The 20935-nt window shown below is 56.6% G+C and overlaps 2 protein-coding genes across 3 annotated transcripts; both read right to left on the bottom strand.

Moving 5' to 3' along the window:
• Positions 1-66: 66 nt before the first annotated feature.
• On the bottom strand, positions 67-9297 carry IPO4 (importin 4). Of its 2 annotated transcripts, none has more exons than XM_056133413.1 (30): positions 9002-9297; positions 8822-8908; positions 8618-8697; positions 8474-8515; positions 7806-7935; positions 7533-7712; positions 7221-7286; positions 7039-7140; positions 6865-6948; positions 5237-5401; positions 5098-5151; positions 4838-4947; positions 4352-4460; positions 4096-4225; positions 3822-3935; positions 3606-3719; positions 3275-3395; positions 3071-3191; positions 2847-2971; positions 2695-2772; positions 2566-2623; positions 2375-2480; positions 2079-2272; positions 1956-2000; positions 1563-1688; positions 1252-1460; positions 1006-1138; positions 822-926; positions 480-549; positions 67-397 (listed from the first exon to the last, which is right to left on the bottom strand). In XM_056133413.1, the coding sequence occupies exons 1-30, from the start codon at positions 9068-9070 to the stop codon at positions 267-269; spliced, it is 3258 nt and encodes a 1085-aa protein (XP_055989388.1). In that variant the 5' UTR covers positions 9071-9297; the 3' UTR covers positions 67-266. The 2 variants fall into 2 exon arrangements, with proteins under 2 accessions (XP_055989388.1, XP_055989389.1); XM_056133414.1 differs by having other exon boundaries at positions 3080-3191.
• Positions 9298-9501: 204 nt separating this feature from the next.
• TM9SF1 (transmembrane 9 superfamily member 1) lies at positions 9502-18654 on the bottom strand. Its single transcript, XM_056134379.1, has 6 exons — positions 18464-18654; positions 17818-18179; positions 15446-16067; positions 14976-15161; positions 11610-11883; positions 9502-10101 (listed from the first exon to the last, which is right to left on the bottom strand). Exons 2-6 carry the CDS (start codon positions 18160-18162, stop codon positions 9708-9710), a joined length of 1821 nt encoding a protein of 606 aa, XP_055990354.1. The 5' UTR covers positions 18163-18179; positions 18464-18654; the 3' UTR covers positions 9502-9707.
• Positions 18655-20935: the final 2281 nt, after the last annotated feature.

Here is a 20935-nt window from a genome sequence, read left to right as displayed (position 1 = left end):
AGCTACATTAAATCATTTTCTGCCTTAATAGTCCTGTCTGCTCATTCCTGAATGTCTCCCCAGTCAAGCAGAAAAACAACTGCCTTTATTACAGTATGATGTCCACCTGCATTGTCCCACAACAGTATAGAGAGAACCCCGGGGACACCCCCATAAGGCAGCAAGTGGGGTGAGGCCCAGAATCTTTGGTAAGGCATGAGCTGGAACTGGTCAGAGAGGTGTCTGGGGTCCCGGTGGGCTCTGCTGTGGCCCTGCTGTGGCGTAGTCTAGGTTAGGCCCAGGGCGGCCTGGAGCTCCCGGGCCTTGTCACTGGGAAGCGAGCCTAGCGCTGAGTGGAAGTTGTCGGTGTGCTGTTTGGCCAAGAATGTCAGGAGCAGCCGCATCGAGGAGGTGGTGTCTAGGCAGAGCGAAGCGATCAGAGGTGAGGAATGTGGGCCTCACCTGCACCTGCCCCAGGGCCCCCGTGGTGCTGCCCTCACCTCCTGGGATCTTGTCGTTGGGCAGAATGAGACTGCAGATGCGCAGCAGCTCCGGAGCCACGTCCACCACCTGCAGGACGACAGTGGCCAGGAGAGGCAGCAGCCCACCAGGGAGGGCTGAGCCTGAGGAGGTTCATGGGCCAAGGGACACGAGGGGGGTGAGTGGGAGGAGCGTGGGATCGCCAGCAACTATGGGAGCTGTAGTCTGCAGCGCAGAGGCCCAGATAGGAGCCACAGCACATCAGTCCAGAGGTGCAGGGAGCAGCCCAGGCTGGGAAGGTGGCGGGACCACGGCCACAAGCCCTGCTCAAATGTGGGGACAGATGGGTCCGGCCAGCTCACCTGGTCAGGGCTGTTCTGGTAGAGGAAGCTGAAGAGATGGCCCATGGTGACCCACTCCTCCAGGTCCTCCTTCAGGGGCAGTGCGTGCAGCAGGGCCGCCAGCACCTGGACACAGCAAGGAGAGTCTCAGGCCACTGCCTGCTCCTGCCCACTGCGTCCAGCGTGCCCCAACCCCACCTCTCACCTGGGGCTCGGGTTTCCTGGTGGGACTGGCCATCAGCAGGCGCGCCAGGGCCCCGCAGATGTTGTCACGGACGCGGTCATGGCGCTCCCTTGCCAGGAGAGGCAGCAGGAGTCCCAGCAGCTTGGGGAAATGTCTGGTCGGCAGTCAAAGAACGAGCGAGCCCACACGGGTGGCCTCTCCTCTGCCCCAGTCCACCACACCCTGGTGCCCATCCCACCTGATTCCCCCAAAACGTGCCAAGGATACTCCTGGGCTGGCCGGCCTCCGTGCTCGGCCAGCACACCTAGCCCGAAGATGGCATTGCTGCGCACCTCGGGGTCAGCCTCCCGTGACGTGCTCAGCAGCACAGGGAGCAACCGGGACACAAACTGGGCCGAGGCGGTGCCCAGGCCCTGGATGGACTCGGCCAGCGTCCCCACTGCAAAGGACTTCTCGGCCACGGTGCAGCTCTGTTTCTGGTGGGGGAAGGATGGATGTTGTCAGGTGCCAGGGTGGGAGCCAGAGCAGACGGGGCAGTGGGCAGGCGTGTGGGTGAAGCCAGTGCCGAGATCACTCACCGTCTTGCAAAGCAGCAGCGGCAAGAAGCCAGCAAAGAAGGGGGCGAAGGTGTCTCCCCCTGCTGCGGCTGCCAGGGCAGGGAGGGCCTCCCCTGCGTGTTCCAGCAACATGGCGTCGTATTCGGCCTGTAGGGTCGGTCAGAGGCTGCTAGACTTGGCATGCCTGACCCAGGGCCCGCCCTCAGTGGACAAGGACCAGGACCTCTGAGCAGGGCTCAGTGCCACCCAGCTCCTTCTCCTGCCCCCTCTCCTCTCACCTACGAATGCCCACCTCCAGGAAGTCTTCTCAGACCTGCCACTGCCCCAGTAGGAGCAGGGCTGCCTCTCTCAACTCTCGGCGCCATCCCAGCAGCCGGGCTTCCCTTCAAACCCAGGAGACGCTGAAGTGCTCACCTGCTCCTCCTCTTCCTCCTCCTCCTCCGTGTCCTGGCAGGCCGTCTGCAGGAGAGGGAAGTTCAGCCTGGGCCTGGCCCGGGGGGTGGGGGCGCGAGGCCCGCAGCGGCTGGCTCTGCTCACCTTGTGCTGCAGCACAGCCTTGAGCACGCTGCAGAGATCCACAAGGCGCCCGGGGGGCTGCAGCGCCAGGACCCCGCAGACCCGCAGCACCCCCGTCAGGGCCTCCAGCACCGCCATCACCACGGACCGCTCCCGCTCCCCACGCACAGCCTGGATGTAGGAGGGCAGCACGCGGGCCAGGGCGGCCTGCAGAGCTGTGGCAAGCAGGGCTGAAACCGGCACCAGGCCCCGCCCAGCCCCCCACAGCCCTACCCACGCAGGTCCTGGCGCCTGGCCCCCGAGGCTCCCTTCCTCACCGGTCTTGTTGGGTTCCGAGGGGCAGCTCTGGCAGGCCCTGTGCAGCGAGCAGCAGAACTGCCCCAGGGCCTCGTGAGCGGCCTTGCGCACGTCAACATGAGGGCACTGTGGAGGGGAAGGGGGGTGGAGGTGCGGCTGCGTGTAGTATGCCACGAGTGGCCCCCCATGACCCTGGGCCCCGCCTGCTCACCTCCAGCAGTCTGAACACTTCCTCGAAGACCCTCTCCATGTAGGGCAGGAAGGCCACGCTGTGAACGACACACGGCCATGGCAAGGGGCTCGTGGTGGGGTGCCCGGCCGGGGCAGGGCCGGGGCTCACCTGCTATTCACCGAGATCTCCCCCAGTGCCACACAGGTTTCCTCCTTCTCATCGAAGAAGGAGTTCTCCACACTGTACCTGCGGGGGCGGGAGAGTGCCGCTAGGGCCCGGGAAGCAGCCCCAAGCCCTAGATCCCCACCCACTCTGCGCACCCCGAGATCTCAGAGTCATCCTCCTCCGGCTCATCCTCCTCCATGAGCTCCTCCTCCTCCTGCTCCCCTTCACTCTCGTCATCATCATCGAATAGCAGGAAGGAGCTGGCACTGTCATGCTGGGCCTGGGCGGAGGCACGGAAGGGCTGCGGCCTGACTGTGGCTGGAGGTGGACCCCGTGCCCACGAGGGCCGCCCCCTGCAACGGCCTGGCCTCCCACTCACTCTGCTCACCACAATGCCCTCAGTGGAGCGCAGCGACATCAGCATGAGGGTGGTGATCTGGGGCAGGTAGGGTGCCAGGCTCTCACCCATCAGCCCGGACAAGGCTGCAAACAGGCTGTACCTAATAAAAGTAGATGGGGAGCTGTCCAGTACTGCCCCAGGGACCCGCAGACGGGGTGCAGGGCAAGGTGAGGGCTCACTCACGTGCAGCGGCGCAGGTCAGGGTCGTCCACGTGGCTGCAGAGGCTCAGGCCCAGCTGGCAGCATTCATCTGCCAGTGGCTTCATGGACTCCCCGACGGCTCGCACCAGCAGCCCCAGGGTCTCTAGAAAGGAGAGGGCTCATCAGCACAGAAGACAACAGATAAGCCACAGTCAGGGGTAGGGGTGAGGGTGAGGTTTGGGGAAGCTAAGGTAGCAGCCGGAAGCTCAGAGCACTGCCCTCGCCCCACTAATTTCCTGTCTGCTGGGACCGCAAGTCAGCCAGCCAGCCAGCCATGTCCTGTGGGAGCCCTCTCAGCACACGCCCCGCTTACCCAGGCTCTGGATCTGCACGGGCTGCAGTTCCTCGTGTCCCGGGACCAGGAACTCGCGCAGGTGCTGCATGATGGTGGGGAAGTAGGGCAGCAGCGAGGACTGGGCCGCGGTGGCTGTGGGGCACAGGCAGGGTCAGAGCTGGGTCGGGCTGTGTATTCCACATGAGCTCTCTGGGAAAACCTGCGCGTACCCCCACTGCCTCCCTCTCTCCTCACCAATGGCCCCCAGAGCGCTCACAGCCAGCTCCTTGGCCCGGAGGCTGCAAGGGGTCTGCAGTGGTTGCAGCATGCACTGCATCAGCTCCGGCAGGTAGGGTTTCACTTTCGACCCTGCGTGTAAGGGCGTTCCTCCATCATCTTGCCCCAGGACCCCCCACCATGCAAGCCCACCCTACCTTCTTCCCATAGGGAAGGGCTCAGCGAGTGGCACAGCCTGTGCCACTTGGAGCCTGTGCCCGCCCTACCCTAGCAGCCCTGCCCCAGTTCCTACCCAGGTTCTCCACGAAATTCTCCAGAGCATAGCAGGCCTTGGAAAGGTGGTTTGTGTGTCCCGAAGGCACCGCTTTCAGGTATGCAAGGAGCAAGGGCATCACCTCTCCTGAGTAGCTGCTGATATGAGGCTGGGGAAGGAGGAAGGAGGACCCGAGTCAGCTCGACCGCTTGGATGCCTGAGGAGGCCAATGGCAGAGGTATGGGCAGGCAGGGGAACCCGAAAGCAGGGGTGGGCCGGAATCCAATCGGCTCACCTGCAGGTTCTCTGAAAACTGGCCCAGGGTGAACAGTGCGGCATTGCGTACCACCTGTGACGGGTCATCCAGGCCCTTGCACACGATCTGCAGCACTGAGGGCAGCAGTCTGGATGGGGCAGTACAAGGGACATGGTCTGGGTCCAGGCAGGACAGATGAGTCCTGTGCAGAGGTGCTCTCTGGGATCACCAACACTTCCTCTCTGCCCACCCTCCGCTAGGGGACCTGCTGGGTGATTCACCAATCTGAAGAGAACTTTTCACGGGTCTTGGTCTGGGTTTGGGGGCCACACCCAGCAGTTCTTAGACTACTACATGGTACTGGGGATCAAAGTTGGGCCTCTCATATGCACAGCATGTATTCCGGCCCACTGAACCATCTCTCCCGGACTCCCATAAAAAAGTCTCTTGACTGGGGGTCAACCCCAACGCGAGTAAGCACAGCGCGTGTGCTGTGACTGACACTCCAGAGCGGGGATCACGAACCTCTGCCTGATGTGGTCGCCGGCTCCATCGGACAGCACAGCCAGCACCAGGAGGCCAGCCTTGCGTTGGTACGGGTTTGAGCTCTGTAAGGCTTCTTCCAGCATGGGCATCTAAGGCATGGGGCATGGGGCATCCCCTGAGACCCTTGTAGGAGCCCATACCGGTCTGTGACCAGCGGCCTCTATACCCACCAGGCCCAAACACCGTTCTCAGTCTTGAAGGACCACCCTGGGGCAGGAACAGGAAGGACAGTCACTCACCAGCAGGGGACAGAGCTTCTCAGGGGGCAAGTGTAGTGCCATCATATCCACTACCTGAAATCCACACAGGGAGACTCTGCTGGACTCTAACTCTGTCCCCAGCCACCCCTCTGCCACCCTCGCCCATGCCATAGGCCACCTGCACAGCAAAGTGCTTGGGCGTCTCCCCCAGCACTCCAATCTCCAGCTCCTCCTCCTCTGACTCTTGGTCCTCGGGATCGAGCTGGCCCAGGGGGGGCTCAGCAGCCATAATGGGGAAGAGGGTGTGTAGCAAGGGTGGCAAAAGACGGTTCTTCAGTAAGGCCTAAAGGGAGGGCAGAAGGTGTCCATGAGGATCCCAGATGTATCCACTAAAAATTCAGTCTTGGGGGCTGGAGCCATAGCACAGCAAGTAGGGTGTTTGTCTTGCACGTGGCCAACCTGGGTTCGATTCCCAGCATCCCATAGGGTTCCCCGAGCACCGCCAGGAATAATTCCTGAGCCAGGAGTAAACCCTGTGCATCACCAATGTGACCCCCCCCCCCCCCCCCCAATCAGTCTTGAGGGCTGGAGATAAAGCGAAGTGGCTAGTAGTGCCTTGCATGTAACTGACCTGGTTCATTCCCTGGCACCCTCCCACCCCCGAGTCTGCCAGGAGTGATCTCTGGGCATAGAGCCAGGATTAAGCCCTAAGCGCAGCCGGTGTGCCCAAAAACAAAACAAACAAGGAAATCCAGCCTTTGTGGTCCAGAATATGGTAGAGCATATCCACCATCACATGGTGCCCTAAGCACTGTTGGGCGCAGCCCTGGAGGTCCGCAGCACTGCTGGGGTGGCCTGGGGGAATCCTCGGCACAACAAGACCCTCACAGCATTGCATCCTCAGGCTCTGGTTAGTGAAATCACCCACCTGGGCCCCCTGAGTGCCACTTGGAAGCACCACCACCCCACCCAACACCTGCTGAAAAAGGAAAATCCAGCCATGGACTGGAGGGACAGCTCAAAAGGGTGTCCACGCTTTGCACGTGAGGGGCCTGGGCTCAATTCACACACTGCATGGTTACCTCAAGCACCACCATGGGTAGCCCCTAACCAGAACTGGGTGTAGTCCCTATGCACCACCATTTGTGACCCCAAACAAAAGCACCAGCCTTGTCTTGGAAGATAGCTCAAGGGGCTGGAGTACAACTGTCTGAATACAGGAGCCCTGGATTTAACCTCCTGAGCATCAAACTGGGCGTAGAGCCAGGATTAAGCCCTAAGAACACTTGAGTACTGCTAGGTGTTAACAACCAAAATACGGGGGGGTGGGGGTGGGGGTGGGGGGGTTGGTTAGGGAGGTGGCTCTCTAGTACAGAACTTACTTTGTACATGAGAAGTCCTGGGTTCAATTCCTAGTACACAGACACACAGACAGACAGATAGACAGACAGACACACACACACACACACACACACACACACACAGTCCCCACCCTCAACCATGAAGACCACAATGAGTTTTTTCTTTTATTTTGTTTTTTGGGTCACCCGGTGATGCACAGGGATTACTCCTGGCTCATGCACTCAGGAATTACTCCTGGCGGTGCTCAGGGAACCCTATGGGATGCTGGGAATCAAACCCAGGTCGGCCACGTGCAAGGCAAATGCCCCACCCGCTATGCTATCGCTCCAGCCCCACAATGGGTATTTGAAGAGATTCCCAGTCTTTCACTGTCAGTCAATAAGATGGACTGAAAATCCCACGACTGAAGGCTGAACGGAGCAATGTGCAGTAGAGAGCACTCACCTTGCTCTTGACTTTCACCAAAAAAGCGAGGCAGCAGAGAATTCGCACACGTATGGCATCACCCAGGGCCACATTTTTCGCCACCTGCCCACAGAAACGCCTGAGTATCAGACAACCAAGGGAAATTCTTTCCCATAGCACAAGCTGCAGGAACCGGGCCAGGGCCAGGCTCACCTCCAGGCAGAAAGTGAGCACCTCTGAGAGGTGGGAGGTGATGATGGGCACCTCTGACTCCAGCAGTTCATCCAGGGCTTCCAAGGCCTCACAGGCCTTCGCCTGCCACACAGAGAAGCCGTGGGGTTACGGCACTATTTGTCAGCACACCAGAGGGGGCACCCTGGCTTCCCAGTCCTCACCTCATCTACAGGGATCAAAGCCTGCACAGCCGTGATGAGCTTGGGCACCAGCATCCGCGCGAGAGGCTGGAGGACACAGGATGGGCTGGATCACAGAAAGCATGTCGCAGCCTCATCTCAGGCCCTGGAAGCTGGCCACTTCCTCAGGGCCTGGACACAGGAGGAGCCCAGGTGCAACTGTTACCCCCAGTTTTCCCCTCTGCTGGGGAGGAAGGGCAGGAGACAGAGGCACCGAGGGCAGCTCAGTTCTGTCACCGACAAGGTCGAGCACATGAGGACGGGAAGCTGGGGGAGGGCAGGCCCATATCTCACCACATCATTGGAGCCGAGGTAAGGGGCAATGGCAGTCAGAGTGCGCAGGGAGTAGAAGAGGATCCCTGGACAGGCCACCTCACCAAGGGTCTCGTTTAGAAGCCGCAGCAGCTCCCGATGGTGGGGCTGGAAAGCCTCGGGCCGGGAGTTCACCAGTACGCTAAGCAGCAAAAGTCCCACCTGTCAGGGGAACACAGGACAAGAGGGAGAAACGTGAACCCCTCGCTGGCACCTCTGGGTCTCCGCCACCGGCCCCGCGGGGAGTCGTCCTACCTCCCGCTCCATCGTGTGGGCACTGTGGGTGCTGCGCTGAAGAAGCTGCATGAGCTGAGGCCAGGCCTCCAGGCCTTCCTTCCGAAAGATGGTGGCTGAGAGCTGGGCCAGACTAAGGCTCACAGAGTGCCTGTCAACAGGGGAGACGCCCCCCATCCCACCATCACCTTCCAATCCCCTCCTTTGGGGCAGTTGGGAAAGGAACAGCAGGACGGAGAGGGGCTTGGCCCAGCTGGGAGAGGAGTTAATGTCTACCAGCTTGGGAGCTGGGCGGTCTGAACTGGTGGGCTTGGCAACACTCCCACTCCCACTACTCGGGCATGCTAAGGGCATTCTGCTGGCTCTACTCAGGGACCAGTCCTGCCCAGGAAACCATACATGGTGCCTAAGATCCAAGGGAATCAGCACATGCGAGGCAGGTGCCTTAGCCTCAGGACTGCCTCTGCTGCCCGCAATTCTCCTTCGTTTCAGCTCCTTTCATTTCTTCTGATTCCTGGCTCAGCTCATGGTCCCTGCGCCCCACCACTCGGACTCGACTCCCAGCTTCTGCCTTCCTCCAGCACCACTCAAGCTCCGGCAGGGCAAGGGCAAGGCGCAGGCGGCGGCGGGGAGAGAAGCGGGGAGCCCAGAGAGGCTCTGGGGTGAGGAGGAGTTGCGCGGGCACTTACTCGGTCTCTTTCTGTAGGGCCATCAGGACCAGGGACTTGAGGCTGGAACACAGGTGACGGATTTGGGGCTCGGCCTGCCCTCCTCCCCCCTCCCCGGGACCGCCCCCCCTCCGCTGTGCCCCGCCCGCCCCTGGCCCAGCCCACCTGTCCCGATGCTGCGGTGACAGGCGTCGCCAGCGGGTGCTCACGCGTCTGCGGGTCAGCACGGCGGCAAACTGGCGGATCTGCGACGGGGAGAGCAGTTGAGTGGGGGGGTCGGGGCGGGCAGGTGGGTCGCGAGCCAGAGGGGCCCGGAGCTGGGGCTTGACCCAAGTAGCGGCCTGACGGGAAGCGGGCGTGAGAAATCACCTGCGGGTCGGTCGCCGAGACCAGCAGGTCGCAGAGCGCGGACAGGGCGGCTGGGGCCCGAAGCGCGGTCTGGAGTTGCTCGGTGGCCTGGAAGGGGGGTGGGGGGTCGGCTGAGCGTCAGAAACGGGCCTGGCCCGGCCCCTCGCGGCCCGCCCGGCCCGGCCCCCGCTCGTCCCGTACCCGGCGGATGCGCCCGGTGTCCGGCTGCAGCAGCTCCCGGAGGATCCGCTCCAGGCCGGCGGGCTCCATGGCAGCGCTGGAGCTGCCGCTACCGGGCCGGCGGGGCGGGGGAGGGACCGCACGTGGAGGCTCTGGAACCTACTTCCGCCGGAAGGGGCGTGGCCCCGCGGCCCTCCGTCGCCACGGTGATTCAATAGCGTCCCTCTGAGCGCTCGGCTTCCGCCACTTCCGCTGGCTGGCGCCGGCCGCGCCGCGGAAGGCGGAAACCGGACTCCGGTGACGGAGGTTCCACCGGCCGCTGCCGCGCAATCGGCTCTAGCAGATCCCAGCGCCCCGCCCCTGTCCTGTCGGGCTCGAGGCTCTTGTTTCCAGACCAAATCCCTCCCAACTTACAGGATCCCTTTTTTTCCTTAATAAATTTTATTTTGATCATTGTAAAAAGAAGCGTCTGGGACCAAAAAAAAAAAAAACAAAAAACAACCAAAAAACCGAAAGGCAACTTAGCAGTTCCGATAGACACTCCTTATGTCTGAGATGGATCGCGTCCAGGCCGGCTCCCGGGGACAGGGAGGCCCAGAGGAGGACAAAAGGGAAGGAAGGCCACGACGCCACCCCCAGTTCGGTGGCTCTGCCGGAGGAGCTGGCGGGATGAGGAGCTGGGTGTGTGTGTGGCAGGGGGGAAGCCAGGCGCCGCCCACCCCGGATCTCAGTCCATCTTGAGGTTCACGTAGATGTAGCGGATGAACTTGAGGGAGGAGAAGAAGGAGATGGTGCCCAGCATGAGGAAGAAGACGTAGGCGGTGAGCAGCGAGTAGCCGAAGAACTCCACCGTCTGCACGGCCCCGGACATGTTGGAGCGCCGCGCGTAGTAAAAGAGCGAGTAGAGGAAGATGAAGAGGCCCGTGGAGCCCACGCTCAGCACCGAGCGCCACCACCAGCGGTAGTCCTCGCCCGACAGCTGGAAGTAGGTGAGCGCGATGGAGATGCAGGCCCCGACGCTCAGCAGGATGGCGAAGACGAAGAAGAGGATGCCGTACAGCGTGTACTGCTCCCGGCCCCACACCGTGGCGAAGATGTAGTACAGCTCCACCGAGATGGCACTGCGGGGGCACAGGCAGGGCGTTAGCGGCGACGCGGCCGGCGCCGCGCCATCCTCCCCACCCACGCCGCTCCCTGATCCGGGAACCGAACTGGCTGCTTCCCCTGCAGGGCTTTCTCCCCGGGTGGACTGCGAAGAAGGGTGTGACCTGCTTTTGTTGTGCTGTTAGCTGCCTGGTTGTTCCCCCATCCCTGGGTTGACATATTTTAAGACCCCCGCGGGCGTTGGAAACAGGATAGTGCCAAATTTTGTATACATTATGGTTTTTCCTCTAGACATATCTACTTATACATGTAATTTATATGTATTTTATGTATAGCTATATATTTTGTTGGGCTGGAGCGATAGCACAGTGGGTAGGGCATTTGCCTTGCACATGCTGACCCGGTTCAATTCCTCCGTCCCTCTTGGAGAGCCCAGTAAGCTACCAAGAGTATCTCGCCCTCCGGCAAGGCAGAGCCTGGCAAGCTCCCTGGTGTATTCAATATGCCAAAAACAGTAACAAGTCTCACAATGGAGACATTACTGGTGTCTGCTTGAGCAAATCGATGAACAGTGCTACAGTGCAGTGCATATATTTTGTTATAAAAGTATTACAGTATTTTTTTCTCTAGACATATCTAACATAAAAACAATTTAACTGGGGCAGCACAGGGGGTAGGGTGTTTGCCTTGCACACGGCTGACCCAGGTTCAATTCCCAGAATCCCATATGGTCCCCTGAGCACCACCAGGGGTAATTCCTGAGTGTAGAGCCAGGAGTAACCCCTGTCTGTGACCCAAAAAAGAAAAAAAAAAACCAACCCTACTAAAAAAGGAATTATAATCATGTATTAAGTGAATGTACTCTGTCTCTCAAATGTCTTATTGTTCAGAATATTTCTGGACTACATTGAAATGTTTATTATTTTGTAGTTGTTGCTTTTGGGGACCACACCCAGTGGTGTGCTCACAGTTTACTCCAGGCTCTGCACTCAGGAATCACGTCTGGCAGGGCTTAGAGGGACTATATGTGGTGCTGGGGATTGAACCCAGATCAGCCAAGTGCAAGGCAAGTGCTCTACCCACTATACTATTGCTCCAGCCCCTATACTTCAATGTTTAGAAACATAACTGGAACCCCAGAAAGTGAACCCATGAGTAAGTGGGCCTCCTGAACTGAGTATCAGATAGGGGAGGTAGCGAAAAGAGTTCTTCACACAGGAGAGCTTTACAAGTGAGATACCCTCACATTGTCTTTTTTGGGGACAAGGGGATCCAGCAGTGCTCAGGGGTGAATTTTGGTTCTCCGTTCAGGGATAACTCCTGGTGGGCTATGGGACTAACGGGTGGAGAGTCGGCTGTGTGCAAGGCAAGTACCCTACCTGATAGACTACCACATTGGCCCCATATATTCAGTCTTAGTGGTCTCTTAATGGTGCAGTGAACCAGGGATTTGGTGGGGGCATGGGGTGAATGGAGAGAGCCAGGATCACCCTGAGGGGAGGGTCACCACAGAGAGGGAAGATACCTGAAAGGCAGGAAGCCGCCAACAGTCATATGGATGAGTGTAGACTTGTACCAGGGCTGAGGCGGGATTTCCCGGGCAATGTTCTTGGTACGACAAGGTGCATCGAAGGGGTTAGCGTTGTTCTTGCCGAAGATGCCGCCGATGACGGTGAGAGGAAAGCCCACCAGCAGCCAGACCGTCAGAAGCAGCAGAATTGTGGTGGCTGGCAGAGCCTGTGTCGAACCGTTGGCCCAGTGTACCGAATTCACCACACTCCATGTAAGGAAGAAAGGCACTGCAGGGACAGGCCGGAGGGAGGGAGGATGGGAACATCAGCATTGGGCTCACTCTATCCTGGGCTCACGAACTCAGGCTGGACCTCAGGGGGAGGGTGAAGCACCCCATTCCCAGATGGACTCCACCTTTCACATCCTGTTTCCTATCCCTCATCAGGATCAGGGCCACTGTTAGACAACGATTCCAGAGTGCCACCATCTCTTTGCTCTCAGCCCTGTCCTGCCTGGATATTCCTCTGGATTTTGGTCTTTATTTATTGCTTTTTGGGATATTCCTTTGGATTTTGGCCTGTCTTTATTTATTATTTATTTATTTTTGCTTTTTGGGTCACACCTGGTGATGCACAGGGGTTACTTCTGGTTCTATACTCAGGAATTACTCCTGGTGGTGCTCGGGGGACCATATGGGGATGCTGGGAATTGAACCTGGGTCGGCAGCATGCAAGGCAAATGCCCTACCTGCTGTGCTACTGCTCCTACCCTTGGCCTGTATTTAGTAAGTCCTGCTTTGAACCTGCTGAATGAATAATCAAAGGGACTTGAGGACAAACATGGTACCTGGAGGCATTAAAATCAGAAGCTGGAAGATGTGATAGGATAGAAATTAAACAAATGTGGGATTGAGAGCATGCAAGATTCAGAAACTACTTGATTGCCACTCAGTGCCTGTTTTGCAAAGCACGGCACCCAAAAGGAGAGAGAGAACAAAAGGGAATGCCCTGTCACAGAGGCAGGGTGTGTTGGGGGGGATGAGGGGTGGGAGGGATACTGGGATTAGTGGTGGTGGAGAATGGGCACTGGTGGAGGGATTGGGTACTCAATCACTATATAACTGAAACCCAAGCACAAAAATTTGTAAGTTATGGTGTTTCACTAATAAAAATTAAAAAAAAAATTCAGACACTACTGCTTCTTGCGAGGGTTGAAGCTTAGTGGGAGAGTGCTTGCTTTGCGTAGGATGAGGCCCTGGGTTCAACCTCTAGTACCACAATACACAAAACTACTACTGCCTTTTTTTTGCCTTTGCCTTTGGGCCACAGCCTGTAATGCTCAGGGATCACTCCTGGTAGGATTAAGGGCCCATGTAGGGTGCTGGGGATTGGACCCAGTTCCACCATATGCACTATACTTTTGCTCCAGCCCCTGCTAAAATGACTATTGCCTTAGATAAGGTAGAGTGAGACAAGTCTGAAAAAATGGAATTTCTTTTAGATATATAGCACTGTCCTTTCCTCAAGCAGGCACCAGTAACGTCTCCATTGTGAGACTTGTTACTGTTCTTGGCGTATCAAATACACCACGGGGAGCTAGCCAGGCTCTGCCGTGTGGGTGGGATACTCTCAGTAGCTTGCTAGGCTCTCCAAGAGGGATGAAGGAATCAAAGACGCCCTACCTGCTGTGCTATCCCAGCCCTTTAGATACATAAAAAAATAATTTCAAGGGGCCAGAGAGATTTCAAGAATGTTTCATTGTACATTGTAATGGTTGAGAATAGGATACATGTAAAACAAACAAACAAAAAAGCATGTTGTAGGGCCAGAGGCCTGAATCTGAAACCTGATTTACTAGTTTTTAGGAGTGTTGTCTTGGGACATTAGTCCGTCTTGAGTCCAATTTCCTCATCTATAAGATGAGGCTATTATTTCATGAAGCTATTGTGAAGATTACTTTTAATTCTGAGGGGGATGTAGAGACCACATACAGCAGTGCTCATGGAATACGGTGCCAGGGATCAAGCCCAGGGTGCTAGAAGGCAAAGCATATGCTCCGGCTGCCCAGCTCTCCAGGGCCCTGTTGTGAAAGTGAAATGGAAATGCTGAGTGCCTATCATACTGCAAGGAACTGGGTTTATTTTGGTTTCTGGGCCACAAACCTGGTGGTGATGAGTTTACTTCCAGATCCGTGCTTTGGATAGCACCTAGCAGTGATTGGGGGGTGGGGGGGGTGTGGAGCAACCTTATTGTGCTGGGGACAAAACCTGGGCTTCCTATATGTGAAGCCTGCAGTCTTTCTGTCTGGCTAAGCTGAACTACCTTTCCAGCTGAATTATTATTTTGATTTTCGGATGATACCTGCCTGTGCTCAGGGATCACTCCTGGCAGTGCTGAGAGAATCCTATGTGTTATTGGAGATCCGAACTAGGTCAGCCACATGCAAAGCAAGCGCCTTAGCCACTATAGTATCTCTCTGGCCCCTTTAAATGGTTTATTTTTTAATAAAAGGATTCATATGTGACAGTGTTCAGGGAACCATACGGTGCCAGGGCTCAAACTCAGGGACTTGCACATGCTAGACGTGCTCTGCTACATGAACTATATCTCTGATCCTGCCTAGGATCCTTTAAGGCCTAACAATTTTTGAGGGGAGAGCAGTACCAGGAATCAAACCCAGGGCCTCACATGTAAGGAAAGTGTTCTAACACTTTAAGCTATATCCCTAGCCTTAGTGCTTAACAATTTTTGTTTGTTTGGGACCATAACCAGCAGCGACTGGGCTTACCTCTAGCTCTGTGTTCAGGGGCTACATCAGATGGTGCTCAAAGGACCATATTTGATGCCAGAGTTTTGAACCAGGGTCGATGGGATGCTCTGGCCTCAGGCTTACCAATTTCTGTTTTGGGGCCACACCTGGTGGTACTCAGAGATCACTCCTGAGGGACCATATGGGGTGCTGGGGATGGAATCTGGCCAGCCACATGTAAGGTAAGCACCTTACTAGTACCTTATTGACTGAGAGAGAGAGTCTCCGGCCCTGATTGACAATTTTGAACTAGGCCAAAGAAATGCTTTCTTCTTTTTTTTTTTTGGAACACCCGGCGATACACAGGGGTTACTCCTGGCTCTGCACTCAGGAATTACTCCTGGCGGTGCTCAGGGGACCATATGGGATGCTGGGAATCGAACCCGGGTCAGCTGTGTGGAAGGCAAACTCCCTACCCGCTGTACTATTTCTCCAGCCCCCAAGAAATGCTTTCTTGTCTTCTGACTGGTTTTCCAATTGCTCCTTGGACCTGTTTTTCTTTCCTGAAGCCTCTGACTTTGTCCCAGGTTCCATGACAGGTCTGACTCAACAAGGAAAGGGCAGTCCTCACCAGAGAAGAGACTGGTAGTGAGAATGATGTTCCACACCCAGCGCTCGCCTCCAATCTGCCGGTAGAAGTGGCTGGACACGTAGCCCGAAATGCAGCAGGTGAGGGCGTACAACAAGATGGCTGCTGAGTTAATGGCCCCGTGGCGGTGCACATTGAACATGCCCAGCAGCGCCATGACAATAATGCCTGTGGGATGGCAGTGGAAAGCCTGTGTTAGGTTTTACCTTTCCCCCTTATGGCAATTTTACAGAATTCCACCCCCTTTCTCCCAGACCTAGGGCCTTGACCCAAACCACATCCCCCAATCTTCCCCCAAAAGCCCACAACAGAATATTACACATCCTTGCTAAGCCACCCTCTAGGTCTGTTCCTCACTGTGGACAGAACAGATCTGCACACCTTTCTTGACCATATCATCTACTTAGCTCTACCCTTTAGGAGAAATCCTTGATTGATTTGTATCACCTCACCAGTGCCAAGGGCCAGGAACTGGGCACCCACACCAAGCACAGCACAAAGCAGCCCACGGTATGGAGGAAAGCGGAAGACGTCTGTATGGATGATTTTCCAGCCGTTGTCCCCTTGGTCAAAGTCGTCACCAGCACCTCCAGAAGTGGTCTCCTCATCCAAGTTGTACCGAGCTAGGTCATTCCGAAGTACACGCATGAGAATGACGGCCACAAAGCCCACCAATAAAAACACAAGCACCATGGAATTGATGATGGACAACCAGTGGATTTCCAGCGTGTGGGGAAAGAAGCCGCCATCATCCCCCCGGCGCCTGTCACTCCGACGTTCTGCTGAAGTCTCTGACCAGCGCACACTGTAAGTGTGGGTGAGGCCTAGGAACTCATCAGGTCGCAACCCATCTAAACTGTGGGGCTTGACGTCCCTCACGGAGACATTGGCAAAGATGATTCGGTCTCCGTGGTACTCGAGGTGGAAGTCCAAATGGGTCCAGAGTCCTATCTTGTGACTGTGAGGCAAGAAGCCACTCTCCTCCATGTAGCCCACAAAGCCACGAATGGGCAAGTCATCCACTACAAATTCAAAGTAGTACAGTTCCTCGATGGCCTGGCGCAGCTGCTCCACCTACAGAGAGGAAGTCGGGGAGGGGAGGGGGGGGTCAAACCAGGCCTCCCTAAGCACAGGTTTAGGGAAGGATTTTTCATGCTCGTTAACACTCATTAATACCATTGGGCTACGCTAGCACGCAACCGGGATGAATGGAGACGTTACTGGCACCCGCTCGAATAAATCGATGAATAACGGGGATTAAGTGATTAAGTGATAAGTGATTAACACTGATATTTTGGGGGCCATATATCTATCTGTATATTGATTTTGGAGGCAAATGGAGATGCTCAGCACTTACTACTGGCTCTGCAGTCACTTCTGGCAGGCTTAGAGGACCAAATGGGGTGCCGTGATCAAACCCACGTGAGTCCTGTGCAAGGCAAGTGCTTGACCAGATGTATTCTCTCTCCCTGGCACCCTGGCTATTTCTTTTAATAGTGTCAGGATGACATGGCCTCAACCATGACAGGCATATTTATGTTCTGCTGTTGACTCAGCTCTGTGCTTAGGGGTCACTCCTGGTAGTGTTCGGGGAACTATATGCAGTGCTGGAGGTTGGCCAGGTGCAACTTAAGTGTCTTACCCACTATATTACCTCTTACCTACCATATATATGGCCAGGAGCGATAGCACAGCGGGTAGGGCGTCTGCCTTGCACGCAGCCAACATGGCCGACCCGAGTTCGATTCCTCCGCCCCTCTCGGAGAGCCCGGCAAGCTACCGAGAGTATTCGATATGCCAGACACAGTAACAGCAAAGTCTCCAATGGAGACGTTACTGGGCCCGCTCGAGCAAATCGATGATCAACGGGAGGGCCTTTACCTTTACCATATATATATATATTTTTTGCTTTTTGGGTCACACCTGGCGATGCACAGGGGTTACTTCTGGCTCTGCACTCAGGAGTTACTCCTGGCGGTGCTCAGGGGACCATATGGGACGCTGGGAGACGAACCCGGGTCGGCCGCGTGCAAGACAAACGCCCTACCCGCTGTGCTATCTCTCCAGCCCCCTCTTACCTACCATATTATCTCTCCATTGGGAGCTGGTATCTATTTTAATACCAGACAACTTTCTTCCTCTTAGATGTAACTAACGCTCCCCTCCAAGACCACCACTACAATGAGAATCCAAACATCTTCAGACACTGCCAAATGTCCCCCTCCCCCAGACAAAACTGCCCCATTTTGAGAGCCACTGGGTCAGACCCTAACACTGAGATCCTTCCAAACAAGCATGGCCAGGGATGTGTCTTAACTGCAGAGCCTTTCATGTGTGAGACCCTAGGTTTCATAACCCAAGCGGCAATAATAAAAGGGGAGGGCGGGAATGTGATCTGACAAGGTTAAGGCCAGGAAAATCTAAAGGGAAGAGGCCTAGGGTCAGAAAGGATGCAACAGACAGAGGAAAAGGGCCCTAACATGGAATTTGCTAAAGAACAAAAGCCCAGCATGGAAGGTCTGATGGTGTGCCAGGATCCAGGAAAGAGGTGCAGATAAGAAAGGGAATCACGTTTAGAAGGCAAGCATGAACATGGGCCTTGGGACCAGGCTCCCACTGGAGATGCTTGGGGTCTGAAGCCCTCAGCTCTCCTTTCAACTCTGCAATTCAGCGTCCACGGAGTCTGCAAACACCCCCTGGGAAGGCAATGCCAACAGCATCACTTCCCCTGCCTGCCCTCAGGGTCGGATCCAGTGGGATGACATTGGCAAAGGTACTATGCAAAGCGCAGGGTGGGCGGGACTCCAGCAGCATGGCCACTGACCTGTGCAGAGGTGAGCTGCATGTGGCACAGGACCCTTTTCTCCACATTCTCCCGAAACCGGATCTCGTACAGAGATTCGGCCATGCGGTCCCCGTCCAGCACTTCTCCCAGGCTCAGGCTTTTGTGCCGGATCTTCTCAGGGCAGCACACAGGGAGCTGGTAGTAGTGGTACGTCTCCTGAGGGTTATGGTAGGGTCCCACCTTGTTGACATAGAGAATGACGGGATCGCCGGTCTTGTAGTGTGTGGTGCCTTCCACCCCGGACCGGGAGCCGGTGCCCAGCAGCAGCACCAGGACTGGCCACCACTGGCAGCTCCAACTTGGAGGGTGCCGGAGGGTGGTCATCCTTAAGGCGGCGGAACCTGTTTTGGGGGAGTCCTGCGGTTATGGAAGCCCAGGTCTCAACTCCGGGTCCTTAGTCCCATTCCCTCCCCTACAACAGCCTCCGGCTCTCGTATCCCGTGTTTCCACCCCCAGACACTGCCTCTCTCTGCTTTCCGTGATCCCTCCACCAGGACTCCCAACTCTGCAGCCCTCCAGCCTGGGACAGAGCGCGCGCGCCCGGGCCGTTTCCATGGCGACACCACGCGGCCTCACACCTCGGGCTCCCTCCTGCCGCAGCCGGGGGTGGTGGGGGGGTCCTCACCGCGCGGGAGGGGCTGGCCTCCGCGGCGCCCTCGGCCTCCGCGGCCCCGTAGCTGCCCTTGGGCTCCAGCCGGGCTCCAGCCCCAGAGCGGCGCGCTGGCGGCGGCCCGGCGAGGACCCGAGTGCCGAGCTCCGCGGGGGCTGCCCGCCGTTGTGCCTGATCGGAGCGGCCGCCGGCATGCCTCTCGGGGCGCCGCGCTCGGCTCGGGGACATGCTCCCGGAGGCGCTCGCCAGCGCAGAACCCCGGCCCCGCTCGGGAGAGCCCTCTGCGTGCTCCTAACCGGCTCTCGGGGCGGGCGGGTCCTTCCGGCGGCCGGGTGGGCAGCCTGCGACACGTCAGTCTTCCTCTTTCCGCCCTCACCGCGGGGCCCTCCGCCGGGGGAAAGTTCTCTTCCTGGAGCCCGCGGGCGGCGACGTCTCGCGCCGCCGCGGCGGCGGCCGGATACCTCGCCAGCGCCGTGCACACGTCCTCTCCGGACGGCGGTTGCCCTGGAGACCGAGCGGCTTCCCGGAAGCTTCCGCCCTCTCAGCCGAGGGCTCTCGGCCCCGGCCACTGAGGCGGAGCCCGGCCAAGGGTGGGGTGGGTGTCGCCTGGCCTATGTCCCGCACCCTGTTTCTCGCCGTTTTTTAAAACACGGGCGCGTTTCCGAAACCAGGCTGCATGCCGGGGTCGCGAGGTTTGTGCGGTGAGCCGCGCGAGGCCCCCCCGCGACGAGGGCTGCTCTCGCTTCGGCCCCACGGGTCAGTTCCGGGATCACGCATTCGCTCAGGCCCGCGAGTCCCCGCCTCGGCGGCCTCGCCAGTCATTCCACACTGACGGGGCGTGGAGACTGTCGGTATCGTTTCTATAGTCCCTTTAAATTTTTTTTTTTTTTTTGGCTACACCCGGCAGTGCTCAGTCCTCGCTCTGCACCCCGGAATCACTGTTGGCAGTGCGCGAGGCGCCATCCGGGGTGTGTCCTCTTAGGTTTTGTTTATAGTACCCCACCTACGTGTATTGCTATTGTACTGTTCCACGTGCTATTGCACTGCGATTTTACTTACAAGTCTCCCTTGCGACTACTCACAGGAAGACTATGGTTGATCCATCCGGTGTACTCGGTAGCAGTGCTTTTGTTACCAGCTTCACACAGCTCATTAAATAAACTGCTTTATCAGGTGAGAATCAAAGCCACTAAGCTACCTATGTGGGGGAGGGGGAGGAAGGGGTTCAGAGTGTGGGAGCAGAAGATGAACTGGCCTGGCTGGGCCTCCTTAGCAGGTATGTCCTGGACAGCTGTTCATCTTGATAGACTGAGCATGTAGCTCTGGCTTCCAACAGATTTGAACCCTCTGGCAAACAGGGTCAGACTGTTACGTGGAAATCTACCAGTAGCCAAAGGGATAACCTGTTGCTGAAGTGTTTTAGTTTTAGGGGATGGAAAAAATAAAATATCAGATGCTTTGATTCTTGGGTCCCAGAGGAATAGCCTAGGGCTTAGGCCACCTGCCTTGTAAGCATATGGCCACAAATGCAAATCCCTAGCATCCCACATGAGCTGAGAGATCCTGGAAGCTGCCGTTTGAACTCGGCAGCCTGCTGTTCCCTGGTCACAAAAGCACTTTCTGGTCACAATGCAGCTAGATGTGTGTAAGTGCCACAGAAAGGGGTTTGATCCCCAATGAGCACTGCAGTGAAAAGGTGTGCAAAAGCCTGGACCAGGAAATGCAACCTCAGCAAGCATGTATGAGCGCAGCACCACAATCACACCTTGTGTCCTCAGCTAAGAATGTGAGCCCTGCAGCTAAGGAGTGCCAACCTCTCAAAGTGTGTGCACTGCAGCCTGGCATGCAGCCCTTGGTGAGCACCACGGCCAAGGGAGTATACAACCCCCATGACTACAACAATAACAAAGAGAAGGGGAGTTAAAAATGCATAAAAAATTTTAAACATCAAGACAAAAATCTGAAGGTATGAGAGTACAGGGGTCAGAACACTTGTCCTGCCTGTAGCCAAACCCAGTTAGATCCACAGCACTACATGTGGTCCCCCCAAGCCTAGAGACAGGGTGTAACCCAAAACCCATCCTCCCCAAAATCATGTTCATTACCCATCTATTAACCCAAACCTTAAATTCAATGACCCTTCTATGTCTTGCAACCTCCTGTCATTCCATCAAACTTGTTTTTCCACTTCACTGTTACCTTCTATCCCTCCCTTACCCTGGGCCTTTTTGGAGCTTGACCTGCAAACCCATGCAATAGATTCTGTATTCCATCATTTTTTTGTTTTGTTTTGTTTTGTTTTGGGAGCTACATCTGACTGTGGTCAGGACTCCTGCTCCTGGCTCTACGCTCAGAGATCACTTCTGGTTTAGCTCAGGCAACCATATGGGGTTCCAGGGATTAAACTTGGGTTGGCTGCCTATAAGACAAACACCCTATCCTCTGTACTCTCTCCAGTCCCAGATTGTATTATTTTTTTGTGGTTTT

This window comes from Sorex fumeus, unplaced genomic scaffold (genome assembly GCF_029834395.1).
Source record: "Sorex fumeus unplaced genomic scaffold, SorFum_2.1 ptg000098l, whole genome shotgun sequence".
Classification (NCBI taxonomy): Eukaryota; Metazoa; Chordata; class Mammalia; order Eulipotyphla; family Soricidae; genus Sorex; species Sorex fumeus.
Note: the sequence above shows the minus strand (reverse complement) of the source record. Positions and strands in the feature narration are given on the sequence as shown.